The following is a 26,856-nucleotide window of genomic DNA, read 5'->3' as shown; positions in this document are numbered from 1 at the left end:
TACTGAACAAAAGTTCTTATGTATTATGCATTGTGGTGCAAAGCAATCACACAAAGCCAGAAAAAGATCTGATTATTGTAGCTCTGTGGCTAACGTAACAATAGCTTTGAATGCATAGCTGATAAGCAGCTGCCTGCTAGACAAATAAGTAAGATTGTTAATCTCCAGCAAGACTCCAGTAGACCTCCCGTAATACTGCAAAAAGTAATAGTAATATTACCTGTAATAATGCTAAAAGTTGGATTGCCAGAAAATACGGGAACAATGACCTAAAAATATTTACCCTTTGAAAGATGCTTTGTCCAAACAGCCTGCAGCACTGCTAACAACTGGAACATGCGTATATGATTATCAATACAGGAACCAATCACAGAGCTCACTAGAACTAAATAACTGAAGATGATAGCCAACAGCATATATGAGATACAGCTTTAATATAAAGCACTAACTGTACATGTACAAGATTCTTCTGATTTGGATGTTGGCATTGTTTAGGTTCCACTATTAGCTAGCTGGACATCTATATAGTTTTAGATTTGCTGTTTACCATGTAAATAATGACCACTGGGTGCCACCATGAGAGCCAGTACTCCCTGCAAGAAATGTCACAAAGGCTAGCACTTCCAGCAGACTCTGAGACCTTGGGATTTCTCCTTTCTCCTACTTCTGGATCCCAGTGCACCTTGAGACCCTCTGAGGGCTCTCCAGTCCACAGGCTGATAGAGCTATTGCTTTCCTGTTTCCACATTCAGCTAATAGCAAATTGAGTGTGTATTCCAGGGATGCACACAGATACACACACCACACATGCCAAGGAAACTAGGATGTCTGCATGTACGTCCACACCTACTGAGGACATTACACAAGCTGACACAGGTAGGGCACTGCCTTTAACACCACCCTCCATGACGCTACCAGAACTACACAGAACATACGTACAGATATCATATCACATCATATCCTATTCCTTCTCTACAGCCAATCAGTACCAAAGTTCACTATTAAAAGCATGTTTCTCATTCAAGGAATCCAACAGCTGCACATCCCTCAGAGCAGAGCTCTCTTCCAGGTTTTGTCCTTTTTGCCAGTTAGCCCAGCTTGACACTCACTAGAAGATTCATGCACACATACACTCATGTCACAAGGAACCACCACACTCACAGCTCCCTCAAACGTAAGCACAAGCTCTCAGCTTGACATATATCCAAGCCCAGACCTCCTTAATCACTTTTGGCTCAGATGTTGAGTATCACCAGAGAGGTTTTTTTCTCCTGAAGGTAGTCCAGCTTGAAGTTTGTTACTGAACTACACATATACACAAGAGGAAAACACACTGGTCTCTTCAGTTGCTGGCACTTCAAACATGGCCCCATGACCCACAGTTCCCGGAAGCTGCTGCAACCCAGATGCTCAGTTGTTGACACCACAGACATGGATATGCACCACTACTGCTTAAGGTCTGACTGCATTGCTGGCACCTGTCACTCAGTCTAGTCTTTCCAGTTGCTGGCACTCAGACCTTGCAGCATGCAGAGGTACAGTAAAGAGTAAAATGTCACTAAAAGACAGTTAAGAGAGAATTTAACAGTAACTGTTATGATAAGGCACATCACTGTCAGACAAGCATACTGACTTGGCGCAATTTACTCGCAACCAGCCACTTTTAGTCTCTTCTCCTGGCTCGTCCTTGTTCCTCCTCAGCCCCCAGTTGCTCCACATCTTTCACTATTCCCCTAAATATTCTTTCCTCCATTTCGCACAGTCCCACAAGATCACAGAATCATAGAATAGCATGGGTTGGAAGGGACCCCAAGCACCATAGAGCTCCAGCCCCCCTGCCACAGGCAGGGACACCAACATCCAGTCTGGATCTACACAAGGTTGCCCAGGGCCCCAGCCAACCTGGCCTTGAACATCTCCAAGGGACCAGGCATCCACCACCTCTCTGAGAAGCCTGTTCCAGAACCTCATCCCTCTCTTTCTAAAAAACTTCACCCTAATGTCTAATCTAAACCTCTAGTTTTAATCCACTCCCCCTTGTCCTGCCATTATCTACCCTTTTAAAAAGTTGATTCCCCTCCTGTTTGTATGTTCCCTTCAGCTACTGGAAGCTGCAATGAGGTCCCCCCACAGTCTTCTCTTCTCCAAGCTGAACAAGCCTAGCTCCCTCAGCCTCTCTTTGTAAGGGAGGTGCTCCAGCCCTCTAATCATCTTTGTGGCCTCCTCTGAACCCTCTCCAACAGTTCTACAATCTTTCTTGTATTGGGGGACCCAGACCTGGACACAGTACTCCAGATGGGGCAGAGTAGAGAGGGACAATCACCTCTCTGTCCCTGCTGGCCACCCCTCTTCTAATGGAGCCCAGGATACCATTGGCCTTGCGAGCTGCAAGAGCACACTGCTAGCTCATGTTAAGTTTCTCATCCACCAGAATCCCCAAGTCCTTCTCAGCAGGGCTACTCTCAAGGACCTCTTCTCCCAGTCTGTATCTGTGTCTGGGATTCTTCCGGCCCAGGTGCAACACCTTACACTTTGCAGTGTTGAACCTCTTTAGGTTCACCTGGGCCCACCTTTCCAGACTGTCAAGTCCCCCCAGCAAATGTGCACCAGCCTGGTTCTTTTCTCCATGGGTACAGGTCCCACCAGAAGCTTTTTGCAGGGTCCTTCAGGTGTCTCCACCTGCTCCAGAGTGGGGTCCTCCCCAGGCTGCAGGTGAGATCTCTACTCCCCATAAACTTTCATGAGTTGTGAGGGACAGCCTGCCTCACCTTGTTCTTCTTCATGGGCTGCAATGGAATCGCTCCTCCAGTGCCTGGAGCACCTCCTCTCCCTCCTTCACTGACCTCTGTGTCTGCCAAGTTTCTTACATCTTCCCACTCCATTCTCTGGTGGAAAAAGCTGATGCTCGGGTTTGTTGTCTTCTTCAAGATGTTATCACATATGCTTGGCTTTGGCCAGCAGCAAGGTGATCTTGGAGCCAACTGGTATTGGCTCTGGTGGACCCGGGGGAAGCTTCCAGCAGGCTCTGGTGGAAGCCACACTTGCAGCCCCCTGCTACCAAAGCCTTGCCAAGCACAGGTGTATCTTCATGCTCTAGCACTGCACAGCAGATCTGGAGAACTGCATGAACTTTTTTTAAAGTTCAGCCAACGTACAAGATTATCTATTACTGGACTGACGTAGGTAGTAAAGAAAGGGTACAGGGTACAGGACACAAAGAAGAAAAATGTTATTTGTGATAACATTTTGTCAGAAACCACTTAACGTTCTATTTTGTTCTATAAATATATTTCCCAGTATTCAGCAATCACTGGAAAAAGAGAAGTTCAACAGAAATGCATACAAAGCAAACAAACAAGAACCAAGGAAGAATAGATGTTATGCACACTAAGCCTTAATGCAAACAAGGTACTCAAAACAAGTGTTGCTTCATACATGCAATTAAAACATACTTAACAAAAGTCAAAGAAATAACAATTTATTGTCTTTGTAGACAAAACAGTACAGCAGACAGTTCTTCATACATTTATTAAAAAACAATTAAAAGTAAAAGTTCAGTCTCAAATCAATTTCAAAATCTAGAGCAAGCACAGGTTTGCTCTGTCATCTCTGAAGTTAGGTCAATTAAAAATTAAGCTAACTTCCTCAAAGAAGACTGCAAAACAATTCCAGTAAAAACACATATTGATATGTTAGCTAGCATACAGCAAGTTCCTTACATTCTAAAACAGAGATGTAGTTGCAAGCTGCTGTATTGAAAAATTGTCTGAAATGCCTTAAGTACAAGAGGCATAAAGTCTAAAATTGGAGGCATTCTGGAAAGCACTAGCTCACAGTTGGCAAGGGACATGCATTTAGAGCAGACAAAAACTGTAAACAGTAAATGTAAACCTTAATGAGGAAATACTATTACCAATTGGCCGGTCAGGTCTGAGCTACTTACATGAGCAACTGATTGGCTATTTAGAGCCAAAGCAAACACCTGCTTCCTAAGGTAACTTCAAATGTTTTATCAGCAAAACCAATGCAAGTGGGTGACACATACTTGATCAATAACTATGAAAATCCTGAAGATGTCCAACTAGGTAACTGTAGTGACTAGTTTCAAAAATTAATGGGTATTTCATAAAAACACTGAGATGCGTAAGTACTGACTAAGCAGAATAGGAACTCTCATCTGTCAGAGACTTGTCTATGTTATTTTGATCTTATTGACAATGGAGTTCTAGGAATAAAAATTGCTGAGGCATGTTTGAAGGAAACCAGTGAATCTGGCACTTGCCAAGTAACAACATTAACCTTAAACATCTTATACAGTTCATACCAGATCATCATAAAAAACACTGTGACTTCCTTTGTCTCAGAAGTACATGAGTAGACATAAGCTTCTCAAGTGGCTTCAAGGCTACAGTCACGCTTCTTTCATTCCCTCTCAAATTTAACAGTCCAGTCCACCCTTGTGGAACCTGGAAGACCTGCCCCCATGTTGGGCATAATAAAAATTTGAAAATTAAGCTTAATGTGTGTGTCTTACTGTCCTGAGGCTGCAGGGATGGAGTTAATTTTCTTTCTAGCAGCTAATACAGTGCTGTGTTTTGAGTTTAGGATGAGAATAACATTGGTAACACACTGGTGTCTTAGCTGTTGTCAAGCAGTCAACAACTTTTCAGCTTCTCATGCTGCCCTACTAATGAGAAGGCAGGGGGTGCTGAAGAAGCTAGGAAGGAACACAGCCAGGACAGCTGACCCAAACTGACCAAAGGGATATTCCATATCCTACAGATCATGTTCCATTTAGAAATGTGGGGTGGACCAGGAGGTGGGCCAGCTCAGGGTCTTGCAGAATATCAACTTCAGGTGATGCAAAACTATCCTGTTCATCATTTGTGTGTATTATTATTATCTTCTTTTGTTTTGTTCTATTAAATCATTTTTATCCCAACCCATGAGTTGTTTTTTTTCTCCCTTTCCCCATTTTCAATTCCTTCCCCCGTCCCACTGAAAGGGGGGAGTGAGCAAATGGCTGTGTGTTTGTCTTAGCTGCCTGAGCTATCAGGAATCCTGAGACAATTCTACCGTTTCCCAGTTTCATACTTACTGGACCAAACTCTGGCTTACTCACCTATCAGGATAAAGCTGTAGAACTCTGCTGTAATTAATAGTGATACTTTACTAAGTATAAAAAAAAAGGAAACAGATTTTGACTCCCTTGTGGATCAGCATACACTTGGGGTTGTTGAGAAAATACGCTACTGCTTTTCTTACTCAGCATGTTACTCGTCAGAACACAGCAAAGTAATTGGATATTGTGATGGGAAAAACAAAGACATCACTGTAAGAACTGCCAAACACTAGGTCAGGTTGCCCAGTAAGGTCACAGGATCTCCATCTTTGTATAGATTCAAAATCTTCCAGGACAAAATGCAGAGCAAAGTGATTTAGGGACCCACTTTGAATAGGAAGGCAGATTGAAAGACATGGCCTCGCAAACTATGACAGCATTTACGTTGTCATACCTGTCTATTCATGTGCTGCTGGTTGTCTATCCAAGTTCTACAGGGAGCTTAGGGATTTGGGTACAGAGGAAGAGATACCTGACCAACTTACCTGCAAAGGATTGACAAGACATTCATTGCAAGGCAGATGGTTGGCAATTCTGTCGTAAGGGTGTAACACTAATTACTCACACTTGTATTGTGAGTACTGCACTAACCTCCAGCCATCACTGGATAATAACATATGATGATATCCCACCCACATTTGGACAGGGGAACTATGTTGAAGTTTTTACAGAGACTTTATTTCACAGAACCATATCTTTGACCTTCACTGACACATAGAGATTGGTTGAATTTCAAGCTATAAATACCTTATCAGACTCCACAACACCCTTTTGTTCCTACTACCATTTGGCACTTCTGGGATAGATCTTTTTACTTCATACATCGCTCTCACAGCTGCACTGGATAAGAATTATGACCTCTCTTAAAGAAAAGAGGTTGGCTAGAGACAAGTGCTCAAAATAAGTTATCCTGAACAGATTTCCCCATGTGGGCTGAGTTGATTTACTGGAGGCAGGGAGAAGACTTCCAAAAGAAGCAAGGTATGGATGATCAATCTGGTTTCCTATATATATTTCATTGTTTGGATGTACAACAGAAAGAGAGAAGCTGCCAAGGAATTTACTGGGGGGGGAAACAACCAATCCATTGAAATATGCCTTGGTGTAGCGGGTTGACCCTGGCTGGACACAAGGTGCCAACCAAAGCTGCTCTATCACTACCCTTCCTCAGCTGGAAGGAGGAGATAAAAAAGAACGAAAGAATCGTGGGTCAACACAAGGACAGAGCAATCACTTGCCAGTTACCATTGTGAGCAAATCAGACTCAACAAAATTAATTTAATTTATCACCAATCAAATTAGAGTAGAATAATGAGAAATAAAGCCAAATACTAAAACCACCTTCTCCCACCCGTCCCTTCTTGCCAGGCTTAACTTCACTACCAATTTCTCTACCTCCTTCCACACAGCAGTGCAGAGAGACAGAGAATGGTGGTTGTGGTTGGTTCATCACACATCTTCGCTGCTTGTGCCAGTTTTGTCTGAGACACAGTTAGTTTTCTTCACAGTAGCTAGCATGACGCTATGTTTCAGATTCATGCTGAAAACAGTGTTGCTAATTCAGGGGTGTTTTAGTTACTGCTGTGCAATGTTTACACAGTCAAGACCTTTTCTTCTTCTCACACAACCCCACCAGCAAGGATGCTGGGGGTGCACAAGAAGCTGGGAGAGGACATCATATTTAATGACGGAGCCCTGCTTTCCTGGAGATGTCTGAACCGCTGCCTGCCAATGGGAAGTGGTGAATGAATTCCTTGGTTTGCTTTGCTTGCATGTGTAGCTTTTGCTTTCCCTATTAAACTGTCCTTGCCTCAAGTCACAAGTTCTCTCACTTCTTCCTATTCTTTCCCTCCATCCTGCTGTGGGGGAAGCGAGTGAGTGGCTGTGTGGTGCCTAGCGGCTTGCTGGGGCAAAACCACACCACCACTCTGGTCCTCAGGGTTAGGACTCCTCACACTCTCCCCTTGCTCCAGCATGGGAGCCTTCCCACAGGAGACAGTCCTCCACCAACTTCCCAGTGTTAGTCCTTCAGACATTCTGCAGTTTTTCCACAAACTGCTCCAGTGTGGTTCCCTTCTATGGGGTGCAGAACTTCAGGACACTGACTGCTCCAGCATGTGTCCTCCACAGGGTTACAAGTTATACTAGCACACCTGCTCCAGCCTGGACTCTTCTCTCCATGGGGCAACGGGCCCTTCCAGGATCATGTCCCATCACAGGCTTCCTACAGGTTCACAGCCTCCCTTCAAGCATCCACCTGCTCTGGTGTGGGGTCCTCCACCAGCTGCTGGTGGATATCTGCTCCACAATCAACCTCTGTCGGCTGCAGGGAGACAGCCTGCCAATGTCTTCACCATGGGCTGCAGGGAAATCTCTATGATGGCACCTGAAGCATCTCCTCCTCCTCCTCCTTCATTCACTGGGGTGGTCTGCAGTGCTGTTCCTCTCTCACATTCTCACTCCTCTCTTCAGCTGCCATTGTTAGGTTCCTCTCCCTTAAGTATGCTATCGCAAAGGTCCTACCACCATGGCTGGTGGGCTCAGCCTTGGCCAGAAGTGGCTCCACCCTTGAGCTGGCTGGTATTGGCTTTGTTGGACACAGAGGAAGCTTCTGGCAGCTTCTCACAGAAGTCACCTCTGTAGCCCCCTGCTATAAAAACCTTGCCACAAAAACCCAATACACTTTAAAAAAAACAAAAATCAAAGTCTATTAATGATTTTTTCTAAATATTCAATGTAACAATTTGAAAGTGATTGTTACATGCATTATTGTGTCCATATGTGTTACACATAAATACACAGTGCTCAGAGGAGTTCAAAATTAGCAAAACCAGTATATGCAGGAAGAGATTAAAGGCCTTAACACTAGTTTCATTAAATGATGAAGCAAACATACTAATTTTCTAGTATCATCTGTTCCTTGTTGAATTCAGAAACATGACAAAAGACACAGCCATCTCCATGACGACTGTTAGAGCTGGAGACAAAACCACTGAAGATACAGGCAATGAAATTTCACCTGACCTTTGTATCATTCACTGAAAACTTTGGTTTATAAGACAGGCTTTGAAATTTGGTAAGAAGGAAAAAAAAATGTGGAGTCTTTTTTAAAGTCTCCTGATTTCTCGTGTTAGGTATCAAGGTGGTGACAGTTGAGACCTAAAATCCATGATGCCTTTTCACATTCCTCATTATTTCTTACATACCATTTTCCTATCAAATTTCCTACTACACATGGGGTGGATATACGTTGATCAAGAAAAGGTGAAGGCACCAAAATACTAACAATAACAACACAGCAACAACAAAACCAGAAAAGGTATAATTTCCTTTTTTTTTTATTTTTTTTCCCCTGTCCTATCCTGATAACCAAACTATCTCCCTTGGCAAAGGAAGAACATAACTGTGCTAAGACAGTAATGCCAGTATTCATTTGAAGTCACTTTTTCACAGAAGAAACATCCCTGTTTGCATTTGCAATGCATGAATATTTCTGCAGTCTGGCATGCTTTATTAACTTAAATTAGGAGGGAGGGGAAATAAGGTTAATGCTTTATTAATGCTATAAACTGCAGGACAACATCTTACCACTACCACTAGAAATTTGTATTTCTAATTAAAGCATACCATTCCCAGCTTCCTTAAAAACTGTAACTCCCTATTGTCACTCATAGTGAAATAAATATAATTTTAAGTCTGATAGACCAGTGATTCTCAAACTAAAAAGCACAGAAATCTCTAGGACATATTTTGAGACCACCAGCTTGTATCTTTTCTGCTCACTACCACCATCACGCTTTTCAAATTGTAAAAGGGGAATGACCTACACAAAACTGCTCAGGATGACTCAGCTTCCCAAAAAACGTAGAACAAGGAACAGCAGGAAATTAAAGCACCCAGAAACTTTGTTTCTGCTTTATGCTGCATTTTGTACACTGCTTAATTTCTATCCCTAACTTGATGGACGTTGAAATCCCCTCCAGGTCTGAAATTCACAGAGCATGGAGAATGACCTCTGTTCATTCAATCTTTAAAGGCATTCACTTCCAGTGTCTCCTGCCTTACACCTATCACACACATAGCATACCCTTCTCCTGCACACAGAAATGGTAGGAAAAGAGAGGTGAGCATGTGGAATTATGAACACATATAAGCACATTCCTGCAAATACATGTAATTACAGAATAAATGTATATTCAGCATCCACTTCAGTTTTCCTTTTCCCCACAAAGCTGCATGTTAAAATAAATATACAAGTAATAGAAAAAGAGCAACCCTGTATTTTTTTTTAAACAAGACATAACGTCTTTATAGCTTATGGTTAATACAAAGCAAATTTGAAAACCTTGAAGCTTCAGAAAGATAAATGAAGCATGGTTTGTGATAGTGTGTGCTAGAAAAAAAAACCAACTGAAGACTTACTTAATATTGTTGTTAATATGCTGACCCAAGATATACTCAAAACCAAGCTTCCTCCAGTCTATCACTGTAGCACTGTGTGAAAACTTACTGTTGCAGCAAGAGATCGAAACACCAACACTCCCTGACAGCACTACCAGATTTGACATAAGAAATAAGTCTACATTTGAAAAGTACAGTATTTTAATGTTTATAAATTATAATTAGCAACAGTAATCATCCATACATTTTCCTATCATCACTATCAAAAGTAACCAATGAAAAATGCTGTTATGGTATGAATTTACTACTCCATTCCTTGTATTTCCCTCCCCCCAACAATGGGTGAAAATAAGGGCAGTGTAAATTAAAACTGTACCTATTAGAGGCAGATGACAACTCATTCTGGGGCATAAATTATTCCTTTTCCTACAGCACAACTACTCACAGCCTCTAGACTACTAATTAAAAGTAATGCTACTTTTTTTTTTGTGACCAGTTTTCTTGTTCTGAGCAGCACATCCATTAAGTGAAATGGAAATCCAAAGCAAGACAATGGAGCCAGCTTTAAAGCAAGTAAAATTCAGAAAAGCCTAAGGACATACTACCAGAAGTCTTACTGAACAGGGGAGAAACTCAGTTCTGTTTCCAACCCCTTTCAGAGAGCCACTCTTTCTTACTAGGTCAAAGCTCACTTAAGCCATCCACTGAATTCTCCATATACTTCATGGGTCCATCTATTCTTAAACATCTTCCATTATCTCTGGGTAGCCCACCACATTTTACAATATAAGTCCCAAAATCTGACAGCACTACCTCACAAATCTTACCTATAAGATTAGCAGCATGATTAGGAAATAAAATGTGCTTACTGTTCTTGAATCAGAGAAAGGATTGTACTCATCTAGTCCCGGAGGAACATTTCTTGTCACTTGTGTTACAGAAGGATCCTAGAAAAGAAAACAGTTCTGTAAATCTGTGTACAGGTACATAAGCAACAAGCCAAAACTGGTATCATACAAAACTTTGCTTTTGTTTCAATTTACAAAAGGTTTGTTTTCAAAAAGAAAGCCTGTAAACATCCACCCATTCCACTGTTTCCAAAATGACATTACTTACTTCTGAGCTTCTTATAAACCATGTTAACACAGTCCAAAAGAAACTCCACTTGTCATACATTTGATATATAAAAAAGAAGCTCTCAGAGTAAGAAAATTGTATCCTGCTACACCGGCCACTGGACTCCACAACTATAAATCCAAAAGGTACAACAAAAGAAAAAAGCTTTCTAAATTCCTGTTTTTCCCTACCCAGAATAGGAATATGAAAAGCATTTTGCAAAACTGAAGCTGAGCAAACAGTGTCCCATTAGTGCAAAAAAGTACCCCTGGTTCAGCTTCTACCTGAACTAGTAAAATTAATTTTAAAAGAGCGTGATTTTTTTCTTCCAATGAACTATTACAGTAAGAAACACTGCTTGAGGTTAAGCTTGAGAAAACTATTTCAGAAATGAAATATTTTTTCGTGCTAGAGACAGGCAGGCTTGGATCTGCAGAAGAGCTGAAGTGTCTACTAGCATAAACCACATTCACATCATATGAAGAAAAATTGTACTTATTCCATGTGACGCCTGGTCCCACTAAATTGTTTGTGTGCTTTAAGGGTTTGTTTTTTTTTTTTTTTTGCATCTTCAGAACATATGAATGGATGAAAGGAAGGGGTTTTTTTGCAAAATTAGCTTTTGGCTAAAGCATCCATTTAGCTGCTATTTTAATGGTGACTGAACAAGAATAACCCTTTCTATATATGTATACAAAAAATGCTACATGCAATTCAAAAATCAGCTTCCCTACACTTGACATATCCCTCAACCAGTGATTCAATAAAGCCACCTTAGTGACAATCTCCTCCCACAAGCCTGCCATATTTTTAGCTACCATCCTAGACTTCAATGCTCTGTTCCAGCTAAAATCTCATCAGGTCTTGCATACATCAAGGGATTATTTCATTTTGAATATTTTTTTTTCAATCAAATGAAGGGCACAAAGTATCATGCAGATGAACAATAAAAGCAAGGGAAATTGTGTGTGGAGAATATTTGCTGTCAAAAGTCAATTACAAATTATTTCAAACAATCATAAAAAATAAGAGAAGAATTAAATCTGAAATTAGAATTAGGCTTTAGTTTACTAGACTTGTCAGTACAAGATCAAAAAATATGACCATAAACCAAAGACAATTTCATAATTCTATATAGATGGTAGAAAGTTGTGTACAGCTGAAAACTTAACTTACTGTGGCAGTCTACCCAAGCTATCTGCTAAGCCCCATTCTTTGCAGTGACCTCCACAGTGGGAGATAGTCTGAAGGGCAAAACTTGTGGGCATTGAGACAGTTTTCTAAGTGGAAGAGAAGTGGTAGAGAGGAGAAAAAAAAAAAAAGAAAAAAGCAACGAAAAACCACAAGTAATGCAAAGGCAGTCATTCACAACCTCCCAGAGATGCCAAGCCAGCTGCTGAGCAATTTTTACTTTAGAGTATGCCCACCACCACTATCAGCACCACCAATGTCACTGCCAATCACAACGGTATATGGTATGGAGATCTTTGATCAGCTGGATTTTTTATGATCTTTTAACCAACCTTAAAGATTCTATGATCCTAAGCTGTTTTGCCTATGTCCCCTCACTACCTTATGCTCATCCCTAGCCTACTCCAAGATGGAAGTACAGTGCAAAACAGACATGGCCATGATACTGTGCAAGCACTGTTCTGTAGCAGCTGAAAACACTGGTCCCTTACCCAGCACTGTTGTGGGTCGGGAATGTGAAATAGAGTGCCTTACAATCTGAGTAAAAATTAATGTCACCCTACACACACATTGTACGTTTATTCTAGCCTTTACACATTAACATGAGTTAGGAAACCATGAAACACTTTTGTCCCCCTAGTATCCAATCTAAACCTTTCTGCTACAACTTGCAAACACTTCCTCTTGTCCTATCACTTGTCCCTTGGGAGAAGAGACCAACATACACCTCACTACAGCATCCTGTCTGGTACATCTACAGAGGGGTGAAGTCTCTCCTCAGCCTCTTCTCCAAGCTAAAGAACCCCAGTTCCTTCAGCTGCTTCTCGTAACGCTTGTGTTAGAAGACCTTTCACCAGCTTTGTTGCCCATGTTTGGACGCGCTCCAGCACCTGAATGGCCTCTTCATAGTGGGGGCACAAAACTTAACACAGCACTCAGGATGCAGCCTCAACAGAGCCAAGCATAGGGGTACAATCACTTCCCTAATCCTGCTGCCCACATCATTCCTGATACAACCCAGGATGCTGTTGGTCTTCTTGGCCACATGAGGACACCGGTCTCATGTTCAGCCTGATGCCAACCAACACCCCCAGTCCTTTTCTGCCAGGCTGCCTTCCAGCCATTCTGCCCCAAAGCAGTAGCATTGCACGGGGTTGCTGTGACCCAAGTGCAGGACCTGGCACTCAGCCTTGTTGAACTTCATACAATTGGCCGCAGCCCATCAATCCAGCCTGTCTGGGTTCCCTCTGTAGAGCCTTCCTCCCTCCAGCACATCAATACTCCTGCCCAGCTTGGTGCTGTCTGCAAACATACTGAAGCCACACTCAATCCCCTCATCCAGATCAATGATAAAGATATTAAACAAGACCAAGCCCTGGAGAACACCACTTGTGACCAGCCACCAACCAGATTTAACTCCATTCACTACAACGCTCTGGATCCAGCCTTCCAGACAGGTTTTTACCCAAAGGACAGTGCACCTGTCCAAGCCAAGAGCCACCAGCTTCTCCAGGAGAATGCTGTGGCAGATGGTATAAAAGGCTTTGCTCAAGTCCAGGCAGACAACATCTACAGCCTTTCCCTCATCCACTAAGCAGGTCACCTGGTTATAAAAGCAAGTCAGATTGGTCAAGCAGGACCAGCTTTTCATGAACCCACACTGGCTGGGCCTGATCCCCTGCCTATCCTGGACATGCCATGTGAGCACACTCCAGATGAATGGCTCCACCACCTTCCCTGGTACTGAGGTCAGGATGAAAGGCCTCTGGTTCCCTGGATCTTCCTTCCAGCTGAGGCGTCACTTTGGCAAGCCTCCAGTCATTTTGCATCTCCCCTGTTAACCATGACTGTTGTTAAATGATGGAGAGTGACTTGGCAACCTCCTCCACCAGCTCCCTCAGTACTCAGGGGTGGATCCTGTCCAGACCCATGGACTTGTGTCCAGGTGGCTTCAAAAGTCTTTAACTGTTTGCTCTTCAATTATGAGCAGTTTCTTCTGCTCTTCATCCCTGTCTTTCCCCTCAGAGGACTGAATGACCTGGGGACACCTGGTCCAGCTAATAAGGACTGAGGCAAAGAAGGCATTAAGTACCTCACCTTGGTGGCTATGTTCCACTCATCCAATAATGGATGGAGATTCTCCTTAGTTCTCTTTGTTGTTAATGTAGCTATAAAAACCATTTTCTGTTATCCCCTACAACAGTGGACTGACTGAGTTCTAGGTGGGCTTTTGCCTTTCTAATTTTATCTCTGCACAACCTGACTAGATCCCTGTATTCTTCTGCTATCATTCCCTCTTCCAGAGAAAAACTTCCACGCATAGACACTTAGGAAACTAGTGATAGCTAACCATCAGACACATAGTGAAACAGTGTGCCTACATTGTTAAAATTCAAATAGCTTTCAGTACTTTAAGTTAAATTAGCTGGTGGAAAAGAACACTTCAACACTAAACTACTGTGCTTAAGGAGTGTATCCCTAACAAATACCTCACTCCAGTTGTGCCCATGAAGGAAAATAACTGCAATTCTTTGAGGAACTACAATATCAGACTTATGAGGCAGCCACTGAACAGGGACAGATTTCCAAAAAGCAGGAAAGAGTTACCAAGTCAAATTCAGAAGAGTAATCTGTCTTTAGAAATACAATATGCAAAAAATAATAAATATCTGATTAAAAGAAAGCCTTTTTTCTCTGAGCCTTTTAGGGAAGACGGGTAGAAGCTTCCCAGATCTCTTCACAGAGCTCCTGTGACATGCCAATACTGACAAATGGGAAGTGTATGCTGAGCCAAACAAACTTACTACATCAAAAGTCTTAGTAGTAGAACGAAGTTGTATGCTTAAGTACACATAGTGAGTAGAGCAAGAAGCCCTCCAATATTGCTACTACTTGCATAAGTGGCAGCAGCTCTGGAAACAAACTCAGTGACTCAGAAGACATTTAATATCAGCTCTATATAAGAAAAGTTCCATTACCTACTTTAAAGAAAGAAATTTTGTATTGAAATGCACAAGTTGAACCCCAATGTGGCAAGCAGCATTCAAATTCTGCTCTCAGGAAAACCTCAGTTACAGAATCTGGGTTTGAACAGATGTTAAGGCCCTGATTTCTTTCACAAGCAGGAATACTCAAGGAGAAGTAAATCAGAGATCACAAGAAGAATAACTTCATAGTTGAAGGAGGCAAGTACTAGCCTGGAGAACCATCTCTCTCCCATATTTCTTCACTGCAATCTTCTCTAATGCTACAACTATCCTCAGCATGGAAAGAAATTAAACTCTTCATAGTCTGGGTGCCCAGGTGGTTTGCTGCTAGACTTCAAATTGTTCTGAACACCTACAGTGCACAGAACAACTGATGCCAACAGGAGCTGCACTTCACATTTCAAAACACTACTTACAATATTTCTGAAAAGATTAGACCTGACATCCCAAGGAACATGAAGAATTACTTTGAATCATTTACCTTACACTCACTGCATCTCATCTTAAAAATAGAGCAAATGCCAACTCGTCTAAATACAGCAAGAAAAAACATGAAGCACTCACACTCACTGCTGCAGAATAATAAAGCACTGAATTTAGGACTTAATCTGGGTCTGAATAATGAGCACAAACAATAAATGCTGGGCAGGACCATATACTCAAAGAAAAATGGCATTTATGAACGCTATTAAATTTCTATGTTGCATGACATGTATATTCTATAAACTCAAATATTCTTCTGGAATAACTAAATCTATGCTCGCATCCCCCCTGTGGGGACAGGACTAGGGGCAATGGCTGTAAGCTAGAGCATAGGAAATTCCGCACCAACATGCGGAAGAACTTTTTCACAGTGAGGGTGACGGAGCAGTGGAATAGGCTGCCCAGGGAGGTGGTTGAGTCTCCTTCTCTGGAGATATTCAAGTCTCGTCTGGATGCCTATCTGTGTAATATGAGATAGGGAGCCTGCTTTGGCAGGGGGGTTGGACCCGATGATCTCTTGAGGTCCCTTCCAACCCCTAAGATTCTGTGATTCTGTGATTCTGTGATTTTTCTATGTTTGACATTCTACCCAGATAATAAAAATAAAATGTGTTATTTTTCTAATACGAAGAAATAGAAGAAAGCCACAAGGTGAAACAATAGGTCTACCGTTACAATGTGTGATAATACACAGACACCAACGCAAAGAGCAGCAACATTGTTGGAACCATGAAATATCCAGAAATCCCAACCTGCTGCCTGCTTTAACTGAAATTGGGTTAACTTCTGCAGATACAGGAAATTTCTGGGACAGACTTTAAATATCTGATGTCAGCCACTGAATGCAACAACTATAAAATTTTGGTCTAATCTCAGACTGAAAAAGCTGTCCTCATGGACCAGTGTTTCTGCCAGAACTGGACCTGCCCTTGCACTAAGTCACTGCCACTTGCCCTAACTCCTTGAACACAACCTGACCTTCCTTGGCCACCCAGACAGCCCCAGTCCCTCGTCCTTTAAGTGCTGATCCCCATAACTCTTGTCTTGCATAACTCCTTGTTTCCTCTTTCCAATTCACACTTCCTTCTCCAGCCTTATCTCACCCCAAATCCTGCTAGGTCAGCCCCCTGAGTTTCTGATCTCTTTATTTAAGCATAAGCAATACCAACCACTGAACACAATGCAAGAACAGGCCATTTTTCACACAAAGCTACTGGAAGTATTGGTGCACTCAAATCACACACACTCATTTCAGATGACATTTTCAAGTTTCATGAAACCAGCACAATCTATTTACCATCTAATATTTTATTTTACTTGCTTTTTATAATCTCTCTCCTATACTGTCAACCTCAGAAATAAACATTAGCATCACACTGAATTATTAGGAGTCAGGTACAAGAAGCACCACAGTATTTACATCAAGAATGGATGTCAGAAAAAATTCAAAACCAACACAAACAGAAAACATGATACATTTATATCTCACACTTGCTAGGGAGTATACAGAACTATTACAAGTTTTATGGTCAAATCACTCAGCTATACATTGAAAAACCCCACTCTGAATACCCAGTTAACAGAGAGAATGTAGAAACTCAGTTAATTACAGGTGAGAATAATCCAGCCTATACAAGTTTTTAGAGCTTTTTAAAAATGAATTCAAAAGGAACATAGACCTCTGTTGTCTAGGAGACCAAAACTAGTCATCAACTACCATGTTTCATTAGTACAGAAGAGATTAGCAAATTAAAGACCGAAGAAGTAGATACATCTGTAATGATTCTCTGTATTACTGTTCACTGGGAATGAGTCCAGAATTGTTTCACCATGAGTAAGATGCTTTGATATAGCACACAAAACTCAACAATACTCTGAGAAATACCATCAGCTAAGCTTACTTCTTCCAAGACCAATACCAGCAGTATGCAGATGAAAAGAATGTAACAATAATATTGCTTGGAAAAAGCATAAAACTAACGCTGCATGAAGAACTGACAGAATTTACCTTCACTTCTGATCTTAGTTTTACATTAAGTTCAAGCATGATCACATAATGACTGGAGCAGTTTCAATACAAGCCAAGAAAACAGTCCTTATCACAAATCTCTTAGAAGTAGACCCTTTATAATACTCATAGTTCATAGTATCTATCCTGCACCTCCTTCATCCATCACCAGGTAACACTCACTGGACTACCCTCCAGCTCTGCCACCATACACTTTTTGTCTTTTACTTCAATACCCCCACAAATAACTTGAACAAACCTAACTGTTCTACCAGTAACTGACATCTATCAGCCTTCATTCTGCTGACTTTTTCAGCATTTACCACTATTCCCCCGTTCCTTTTTGCACTTGTAAGTTCCCAGAAAGCAAGAGAGGCACAGCCCCCATTTTATCCTCCATACTACTCAACATGCTCAGCAAAGGTACTAGACCTTCAAAAAACCCTAGGCATATACTGAACAGAAGACAGAGTCCTATCAGGTCTGAATCCAAACAAGTGACTCCACCCTGGGGAAATCATAAAGTAAGATTCACAAACCTAGCCATGTCAATCTTGATCAATTAGGATTTACCATCCCTACCATGCCTACTGAAAGGCTTTGTTTTGCTATGCAAAAAGGTTAAGCTCTTCTCATTTCAAGACTGATTACCACAAGTTACTCCCTATGTGGACCTCATACTACCCCTTTCTAAATATGAGTAATACTAATTGCACACTTTTCAGTGAGAATTCATCCTGAGTTTTGGGAGTAGTTTTATACTAGCAGTTGTACTTCCAGCTCTGTTGCATACTCACTAAAATCATACCACTCACTTAGAAAATTAAGCAAAGGTGCAATGAAAAATACAAAAAACTATGTTTATTGGGTTTTTTTGATTTCTTGATGAAAAAGGTCATCCCACTTTTCATACATGAGGTCTGGAGAGCACAGCTATTGCTGGTTTAGTTGAAACTCTCCATGTGACACACTTTGCTTTCAGTATGGCCTCATGAGCATTTCTGGCAGGGATTTCTGACAAAGCTTAGCTCTTAAGAACAAAATTAAGAGGAAAAAAATATTAAACCAGCAACAGATATCAAAACGTTTTTCCTCCTGTGTTTCAGTTTTTAAATTGGGCCCTGACACTTTGAAAAGAAGGGCTGCCCAGGAAGAATTTTTTTCCATCCCATAACACTCTACATTCAGCCAGATTAGGCCTCTGAAATTGCAATCTGCATGCATTTGGTAAACATTTGGTATAAATCAGACATCTAAACACCTCGAAGACTTCATGTTGATGCTATAAGCATCTGCACATGGAAAATAAGTTTTAAAAAGTTATTAATGTTTGATTCCATGTCAAATGTTGCTGTTTCTTCATGTTGTTTTCCTTCATCATTCTGCACTCAATAACAAGTAAAGTTACAGAAACAGTAACTTGGTATTTCATGTTTCACTATCCTAACAGAGAATTAGCAGTATGAAAAGTTTCCATCTAACAGTACTAAGGAAGTCTTAGTATCCTGCACCTACAGTAATATATTTTAACCTGTGATTAAAACCTACTTAGTACAAGGGCTGTCCTCAAAGGTTACACCTGTAACACCTGGTAAAATTAATGACTTTGCAACAACATAGACTGTTTCTGTACTTCCAATAAAAAAGAAAAAAAATTAAAAATCTTAGTAACCACTAGAACAGTTCTTTCACAACTTCAAATTGAACATCTCATTCCCCACTCACCTCACAAAATGATATTCAAAAGGATAACACAAAAGTAGCCAACTAAAGTTTCTTACACTTGGCTCTTAAGCAGTGCCCCATTATTCACCACATTATCTGATGGAGCCATGAAAGGTTCTGAGCTACTAAGCAAGACGAATTTCCCACATCAGAAACTGAACAGAAACTCACAGGCTCACAGGGCCAAATTCATTCTCAAGCCCACACTGGTCCCATCTTGCCATGGAGTGTCAGATGCCTAACAAAGCATAATCTCCATCTCATAGCAGTTCTTAAATCGCCCTCCTCCCTCAGCTCTGACAGGTGTGTTGGGTTCCACTATGTTATATTAAACCTCAATATATAATAATAATAACGTACTATGTGGTAAAAATTCACTGAAAACCTGGGAGAAAATGCAGCTGTAACTGATACTGAATATCTACTAAAATACTTCACAGTTTGAGATTACAGTGCCGTCACACAACCAATGAAGTGTACTCTTGAGATCTAACTACCATCTAGAACTGCTAAAGGCCTTCCCATACCATGACACTCAGCATTAAATTATGCAAGATTATGAAGAATTTATAAACCTTGAAGTCATGAGGGGAAATCAGGTAATTAAGTCAGAAGAAACTTTTTACATCATTTATTAATTTAATGGTAGGCAACTTAATTTGTCTTATTTAATAGTCATACAAAATTAAAACCTCCATTATGCACATAGACACATACAAAACCTTTGTGTACTAAAACACAAAACCACTACACCAACACTTCAGCTAGTTAGGGTCCTGATACTTCAAATATAAGTAAGACTACCCTTTCTTCCAGCAAATTTCTATCACTTTAGCATCACTTGGGCAACCTATGTGTAAATTGCAAAGCTTCTTCTGCCACAGAAGGCAGCAGTTATCTGCACTATTGGCTTCAGCACTACATCTACAGCTTGTACATCCTGCCAAACCAGATATAAAATTAATTTGTGGTCACGTGAGTCAGATTAAGTATAATATCCAAATTATACACTGGAATTACCTCTGCAGGAATTTAAGATCTAGCTTTATTTAACCCTAGTCACTCAAGTAATCCTGTGACCTTTGTGGAAGCAATTCAAGGTGTCTAGTGCCAAATTTAGGTACTTCAGAGCACCTCATCCATCCTTTACAAAGAATGACCATCATGACAAACATGACAAACCTGTAAGAAATCCATGTCTTTTTGGAGCAACAACTCACTGCTAACCACAGTTTAATCACCCAAAGAAACTACTCTTGTAGTTAGCATTACATACATTTGAGGGCTTTCAAGACTCTGTTCTTCCACACTATAACTGAACAAGTTACTGGGCTGTCTGTTCACATCTTCATTATCATTTACTGGTTTGGCTTTTACCTGAAGGTTACCATTCACATTTAAGCAGAAATCTCTTTGTTTTCAGTCCTACCATCATTTCTACAGTGTAGTACCTGCAACCAGCTTTTAACACATCGGATGAATTGACTCAACAGAATGCGTAACAGAAGCCAGTTTTTAAGGTATCGATTCCATGCACTTCGAAGTAACCCTTTCATATGTCTGGATGACTCTAACAGCCTCCTCTCAAACCTTCTACAGTTTGTCAGCCAAGCCACACAGACCTACAAAATTCACAGCTCTTGTTTGAAAGAAAAAAAAAACCCAAACAAATCACAACACATTGTTACTGTGGATGAAGAGCTGAATTGTTTCACAGTAAATTAAACTGTACATCGGATTTGAAGACACTGTAGTCAGACTTCAGTTGTTAGTTTACATGGCAAGGTTTGGCAGGGGCAGGGCAGACATGCAGAGACAGCTTCTAAAAGAAGCAGTCAGAAGCTTCCCCTAGGTCTGACAGAGCAAATACCAGCCATCTCCAGGACAGATCTGCCACTAATCAAGGCTGAGCCATCAGCAGCAGTCACAGTGCCTCCGTGAATTGTATTTAAGAGGGGAGAAAAAACCAGAAGCAGACACTTTTTGCTGCCAGAGAAGGGAGTAAGATGATGTAAGAAACTTTGCAGACACCAAGGTCAGTGAAGTGGGGGGAGAAGGTGCTCCACGTGCCAGCGGAGAGAACCCCCTACAACCTGTGGAAAAGACCATGGTGGTGCAGGTTGTCCCCTGCAGCCCACAGAAGATGACAGGGAGCAGAGACTCCATCTGCAACCCATGGAGGATCCCACACTGGAGCAGGCAGAAACACAGTCTGACCCGGTGGCAAGCCAGCGCTGGAACAAGCTTGTGGCAGGACTTGCAGCACATGGAGAGGACCACACCAGAGCAGGTTTGCTAGGTGGGACTTGTGACTTTGGGGGAGAACAGGGTGGAGCTATCTGGGCCTGAGGGACTGCGCCCCATAGAAGGGACCCATGCAGGGGCAGTTGATAAAGAGCTGAACCTCTGTGGAAAAGGACTCATGTTGGAGAAGTTTGTGGAGGACTGTGTCCTGTGGGTGGGACTCCCATGGAGGGGAAGAGTGTAATGAATACTCCCCCTAAGAAGGAAGGGCCAGCAGCATCAACTTGTGATGAACTGACAGAAACCCCCATTCCTTATCTCCCCTTGTGACACCTGGAGGGGAGGAAGGGAGAGAAATCATGAATCAAGTTGAGCCTGGGAATAAGGGAGGAATGGGGAAGGTGTTTTAAGATTTTCATGGGGTACTTTCTTGGCGAGGGTGTTGGTAGTAAATTAGATGCATTTTTTTTATTCCATCTTGAGTCTGTTTTGCCTGTGACACTAATTGCTGAGTGATCTCTCCCCATCCTTATCTCGACTCCTGAGCCTCTCGATGTGTATTTTCTCTCCTGTCCAGCTGAGAAGGGGAGTGGATAGAGCCACTTTTGGCAGACATCTGGCTTCCAGCCAGGGTCAAACCACCACACCATACCATCCCTCAATATAGAAGCCTAGAAGATCCCCTATTCTATGGCATTAAAAAAAAAAAAAAAAACCCAAACGAAAACCACACACACCACAGATGCACTAGAAATTTGCCATTGTTTACCCATACACAATGTATTTCATGCTGTTCTAATCTACTCAAGAATAAACTGTCAAGGCCTGGAGGATGCCCAAACCTGCCTTCATCACTAAGATTTGCTTAGTCACCATCAGACTGCTGGCCAACCCTGGTTACTTTTGCTAGACCTGATCCTGACCCCAACCTGACTTTCTAAGTTGGGCTCAGATCTGCCTTCCCTCCATGGACTTGGCTGGTAGTCCAGTTACTTGGCTGAATGCAGTTACCATCGCTGGACCTGCTCTGCTCACCCTCTTTGGATGCTGCAGGACTGCAACATTTGTCTCTACCAAGTGTGAACTCATGCTCACAAGCTGTGACAAGGGTTTCTCAGTGAAAGCCATTAAATAGCTTTCACCAACAGTCTGCTTTCACTTACGATACCTGAGACTCTACCAAATGCTTATTTCTTCACAACGCTGCTACACCAAATTACAGCAGGATTATTACGCCGTCAGTCGTATGGTACATGGATGCTTTTTCTTCTGCGTAACTTTAACTGATCTAACGCTTTTTAACATTACTGTTGCTTATCTGTTTTATTGCCTCTTGTCTCTCAAATCAAAACATCTCTTGGGTTTGTTGGTACAGCATCCAGACGACTGATACTCACAGAGGAATACTACTACTTTAAAAGTGTACCAGCCTTTCCAGTTTTTTCCTCTTCAAAAGAATCTTCCAGAGATTAAGCAGCCACTGTCTCAGTCAACAACATTTTCCAAGCTAGCTAATATGTGAAACAAGATATTCCCTCTTACAATCTAAATTTCATTACTTCCAGAAGATACCAAATCAGAAACACAATTTAATTTTAAGTTTCTGAAATAATTAACTACCCCAAATACTGCATAAACTAGATGTTTCTGCCTTACTTTTATCACCCCAGAGAACATATTTATTTGATTCAACTTCAAGTAAGAATCTGTGCTGAAATTCTCTTATTGAAAGGCATGAAAATATTTATAGGAAGCCTCACAAGTAGATCACAGACAACTGATAAACCCAAAATATTTAAGAAAAAGGATTTAGCTTTAGACTTTGGCAAGAACACTTCCACATGAGGCTCCCCTGCTTTTCTTTGCCATCCTACTTTGTGATTTTACACAAGCACAGGAAGTGGCTTCAAGAGTAAGGAAAACAACTAATCATATCATACATAAAATTATCAAGCAAAACCAAATGAAAATGAATACATATGAATAAGGTAGTCAATCGACTTGAGTTAGGTTGTTAGGGTCTATCTGGAAATACTGGTTCTATGTGCAAAGTATTTTAAAACACAGTCAGACAAAACTTGAATGCAAACATGCATTAATACCTACTAATTTAAAAGTTGTTTTGTCAGCGAGATGGCAATCAAGGTTTGGCTTATCATGAGGCCTTCTGCCCCTTCAAGTAGATGTATGGATGAGTAAAGTTATGCAAAATTACCTCGTGTGGGTACTGGAATGTGATGGAAGTCAGCAAAGACTGAAAGAATTGGAAGAAGCCTCTGAAAAAAGTAAAAGTATACAGCTTTCCTAAAACACTTCCGCAAGTAAAAGAAACCCAGAAGCACATTTAAGGGTGAGCTTCAAGTAGTAGGTTTTATGAAGTCCTTTTATCATGATCCACACAGAGGAGACATAGAGCACGGATTCCACCTGGCAGCTGTCCCCCTTTGAAGAGGGATTGTTATGAACTATTGCACTTCAAGCAGTCTCCAAACTGTAAGTGTGACTGAGGTAAGTCCCTAGCTAAGGTCTCAGACACACTACGTTAGACAAGTTACCTGGACTCATAAGCCATGCAGGGGCAACTGTAATATTTTCAATACCCCTAACCACTCAGGGCATCACTATACACTAAATTCTGCTAGATTTTATTTTTCCAACTATTAGAAAGAGCGAGGAAAAGCATCATATGTTTTCATTGCTGAAGGCATATTCTAGAACAATGACAATTTCTCAGTGCATGGTGCCAAAATGTATTTTAAAAAACTGTGTTTGTTGTCATTGGTATCAGTCCAAACTATTGTTAGCTGCAACCTCAATGGCAGAGCTGCGAAGGTCACCACACTGTGTAAAACATTATGTAAAGACACAGTGTCCTGCCTAAGGAATTCTATCAACTAAATTTTATGGCCCTAAAAACCAAACTAATGATTCAGACTCCAGTGAATAAATGCCTGTAACACTATCCTTCCAGCAGCTACCTGTACGGAAATATGCTTGAGATGTGACAGCTCAATTTTGAAAAAGGCCTAATTATTCCAGCTGGTATTCAAAACTCACAGCCACATATTTATTATGTGCATGTTTTAAAATGTCAGCGTGAAATAAAAGTGAGGTAAAAAAAAAAAAGGAGTTTTGTAAGATTATTAAAGTAAGTAGCACATGAAATTAGTTTAAGTGCCTTCCAATGGCGAAGAAAGGAAAGGAGGAGAAGCAGTCAAGGAGGTCAGTTGATCCTGAGAGTTTAAGCCAGAACAGCAATTAAAGAAACAATTCTCAACTATATGACAAGTCAACAGCACAAAAGATAAAAAGCTTTAGAATGCATTGTGAGATGCAGGGCATAACTCATGCCTAGACATCAGTGTATCCTGCGTGCTTCAGAAATAGCATGGAGCAGGTACCTTGATGGGGGCTGGGAAGAGGCTATGGAGAAAGAGAAGAGGGTAAATTAACTAACCTTACGTATCTGGGTCAAACGGAAGGGAAAAAAAACAGGCTGTAGTATTATTATACACACACAAAACTGCCGCCAAAATCAAGAATTCTGTCCCCCTTGAAAATAACGGCCGGGAAAGGCTGTTTGTGTTATTTTAGCAGCAGAAGGAAACACGCAAATCTGAACTTGGGAAACAGCAGCGCCCGTTTCTCGGGCTTCCGAACATGCCACCTACCCCAGGAGCCACCCCCGAGCCGTCATACCCCCAGCCACGCCGAGGGCAGGCCCCTCCGGCGCTACCGGTCATCGACCTCCGGCCCGCCAGCCCCCGCCGAGGCCAGCGTTGCCCCGAAGCGCCGGCCCTTCCCCGCCCCCCGCCGCGGGGAGCGGCTTCCCTCGCCGACAGCGAGAGAAGGGACAGGGCCGGTCCCTCCCTCTCCCCGGCTCCACGCAGCCGGCTCCCCCCCCACCGCCACACCGAGGAAGGCTGACGGCCGCCCGCCGTCCCTAGCCTCACCTTGAAGGGATTGTTGAGGTCCGGGTCGGCGAAGGGGTTGCTGTCGAAGTCTGACATGGCTGGGGCAGGTGGGCACTGCGATCACCGGCTGACGACTGCTTCCCCCGCGGCGCCCCCGACGCTCGCCGGTTCGCGGGCTGCCCGCCCCCTCCCCGCCGCCGCGCTACACCAGCAGATGCGGCCCGGGCCCGAGCCCGCCCCCTCCTCCACCACCGTCCAGCCACGGAGCGCCGACCTCCCAAAATGGCCGCCCCGGAAATGAGGTTACGGGGCGGGACAGCCCTGGAAAGGAGGGGGAGCGCCCGTTCCCGGGGCGGGAGTGGGGCACGGGAGAGCCCATTCCTGGGGCGGGGAGGGAGGCGGGCTGGGAGAGCCCATTCACGGGGTGCACATCTCCGCCGTGGCTGATGGGGGCGGTCTGTCCCACCACCCTCCCTTACCAGCACCAGCCCCCACCAGGAGCTGTGAGGAAGGAGGTGTTGGTGTTCTCTGCCCGTGGCAAGGCTGGCGCGGCAGGTGGAAAGGGCGTGCGAACGGTGCCAGCAGCCATGGCGGGAGCAGGGTGCGTCCCCTGAGAGACGGGCATCCCGGCCCGGCAGCTGCGAGACGGCAGCTCGGACAAGGGCCGCCCCCGTTTGGTAACCGTATGTTGGGGGTGCTGCGTACCCAGAGGAGGAGACGCCTGGCCTCTCGTCTCTCAACCGCTGCGCCAGCCCAGAGGGTCAGCGCAGCCGGTCTTGTCTGGAAGGTGAAATGTGTATGTGAAGGTAACAAAGCCTTCAAATTTGAGGCCTGTTTAGCTCCCATGCCTTTCAGTTCCCTAAATTCAGAGTGATAGATTGGGTTGCGTTGGAAAAGTCCTTGAAATCGTCTAGTTCCAACCCCCCTGCCATGGGCAGGGACACCCTCCACTAGACCAGGCTGCCCAAAGCCCCACCCAACCTGGGCTTGAGCACTGCCAGGGAGGGGACAGCCACAGCCAGGCTGGGCTCAGCCCAGAAAAAACACGACTTTACTCCCTTACTCCCTTCACATGTTGGCAAGATACATCCCTTGCCAAGTGTATGGCTTCTCAGGTATCCTGCATAAAAGTTTAACAAGGGCTGTGTGTAGGATGTGGCTCTAAACCATGGTTACCAAATCCTGCTTCCATGGGTGAACACAATTAAAAGGGCTTCCTGAAAGTTTTCAACCATTTTGAACTGTTGAAAAGACTTTTCAAATACTTCCTCAGAAATGCTGACACTTCAGTTTGAAGAACCCAATCCAAATTATGCAAATAAATGGGAGCAGCTGTTTGAAGAACCTTTGTTGCAGAGGCATGGTTGAACCCTGAAATCCCATATGCAGGATATCAGTCTGCATTGATGCAACACTTTTAAAAGCAGTGGATCCTGAACTTCTTTACATGCTTTCTAAATAAATTAAGCTTTCATTTAAATTAATCAAAAGAAAAAAGATATAAAAAAGGTTGAGGCAGGTCAGATTAAAAGAAGTTGCTGTGAGAATAAAACTGGCCATATAGCTTTTTGGTATTCAAATGTGATCTTTTTTCCCCATGAGTATTTATATAGTGGGTGTGGGGCACACTGTCCAGAGTTTTTTTGAAGGCTGAGGTAGAATGCT

General features: G+C 42.6%; 1 protein-coding gene across 2 annotated transcripts in view; it reads right to left on the bottom strand.

The window, feature by feature from the left end:
- The window catches only part of SCAMP1 (secretory carrier membrane protein 1), a gene marked incomplete at its 5' end in the record, with an annotated part of 45,073 nt that extends 19,786 nt beyond the window's left edge, over positions 1–25,287 (bottom strand). Inside the window, 2 exons of one of the 2 annotated variants that reach the window (XM_084278290.1) lie at positions 10,393–10,470; positions 25,231–25,287. In XM_084278290.1, the coding sequence (XP_084134416.1) occupies positions 10,393–10,470; positions 25,231–25,287 (135 nt within the window). The remainder of the gene's footprint in view (positions 1–10,392; positions 10,471–25,230) is intronic. The other variant, XM_084278291.1, reaches the window with a different exon arrangement.
- Positions 25,288–26,856: the final 1,569 nt, after the last annotated feature.

The sequence above is a fragment of the Gallinula chloropus genome, assembly GCF_964237585.1.
Source record: "Gallinula chloropus genome assembly, chromosome: Z".
NCBI lineage: Eukaryota > Metazoa > Chordata > Aves > Gruiformes > Rallidae > Gallinula > Gallinula chloropus.
The sequence above is the reverse complement of the archived record's forward strand: the minus strand, read 5'-3'. Positions and strand labels throughout refer to the sequence as shown.